The 968-nt window shown below is 60.2% G+C and overlaps 1 protein-coding gene across 1 annotated transcript in view; it reads left to right on the top strand.

Annotated features, from left to right (window-relative positions):
• The window catches only part of LOC103899949 (protein FAM57B-like), a 6,005-nt gene extending 5,408 nt beyond the window's left edge, over nucleotides 1-597 (top strand). Inside the window, exon 4 of the mRNA XM_019472398.1 lies at nucleotides 433-597. Within this exon, the coding sequence (XP_019327943.1) occupies nucleotides 433-597 (165 nt within the window). The remainder of the gene's footprint in view (nucleotides 1-432) is intronic.
• The last annotated feature ends 371 nt before the right edge of the window (nucleotides 598-968 follow it).

Genomic DNA, 968 nt, shown 5'->3' with positions numbered 1-968 from the left:
GCCCCCTCCCCCTACAGAGTGGGGGCTGTCCCAGTCCAAACTGGATCCCCTGGCCCCCTCCCAGTACAGTGGGCTCTCTCCCCGTGCAACACTATAACCCTGGCCCCCTCCCAGTACAGAGTGGGCTCTCTCCCAGTCCAAACTGGATCCCCTGGCCCCCTCCCAGTACAGTGGGCTCTCTCCCCGTCCAAACTGGATCCCCTGGCCCCCTCCCAGTACAGTGGGCTCTCTCCCCGTCCAAACTGGATCCCCTGGCCCCCTCCCAGTACAGTGGGCTCTCTCCCCGTCCAAACTGGATCCCCTGGCCCCCTCCCAGTACAGAGTGGGCTCTCTCCCAGTCCAAACTGGATCCCCTGATGCAGTTTCAGTAGAGACTGCACCCCGTCCCAGTCCAAACTGGATCCCTTTAACCTTCCCCCCCTCCCCGCCCAGTACAGACTGGATCCTCTGGCCTCCTCCCAGTACAGAGTGGGCCATTCCCAGTATAAACTGGATCCCCTGATCCCTTTCCAGTACAGACTGGATCTCTCCAACCCCTCCCATTACAGACTGGGCACCGTCCCACAGAGACCCCTAACTGCCCCTCTACACCCCTAAGTCCCCCCAAATCCCAGGGGTTCAAGGGATCCACTTTACACTGGACAGGGCCCAGTCTGTACTGGCAGGGGTTAAAGGGATCCAGTTTGTACTGGGAGGGGGGCTAGTACAACCTGGGGAACCCTTTAACCCCTGCCAGTACAGACTGGGGCCCGTCCCAGTACAAACTGGATCCCTTTAACCCTTCTCAGTACGGACTCGGCCCCCTCCCATTACAAACTTGATCACCTGGCCCGCTCCCGGTAGCAACTGGATCCCTTTAACCCCGCGCTGTACAGACTGGGCGCAGTCCCAGTACAAACTGGGTCCATTTACCCCCTCCCAGTACAGACTGGGTCCTGTCCCTTTGCAGACTGGATCCCCTGGGCCAT

Source organism: Aptenodytes forsteri, unplaced genomic scaffold (assembly GCF_000699145.1).
Source record: "Aptenodytes forsteri isolate BGI_AS27 unplaced genomic scaffold, ASM69914v1 Scaffold484, whole genome shotgun sequence".
In the NCBI taxonomy this organism is placed as follows: Eukaryota; Metazoa; Chordata; class Aves; order Sphenisciformes; family Spheniscidae; genus Aptenodytes; species Aptenodytes forsteri.
The sequence above is the reverse complement of the archived record's forward strand: the minus strand, read 5'-3'. Positions and strand labels throughout refer to the sequence as shown.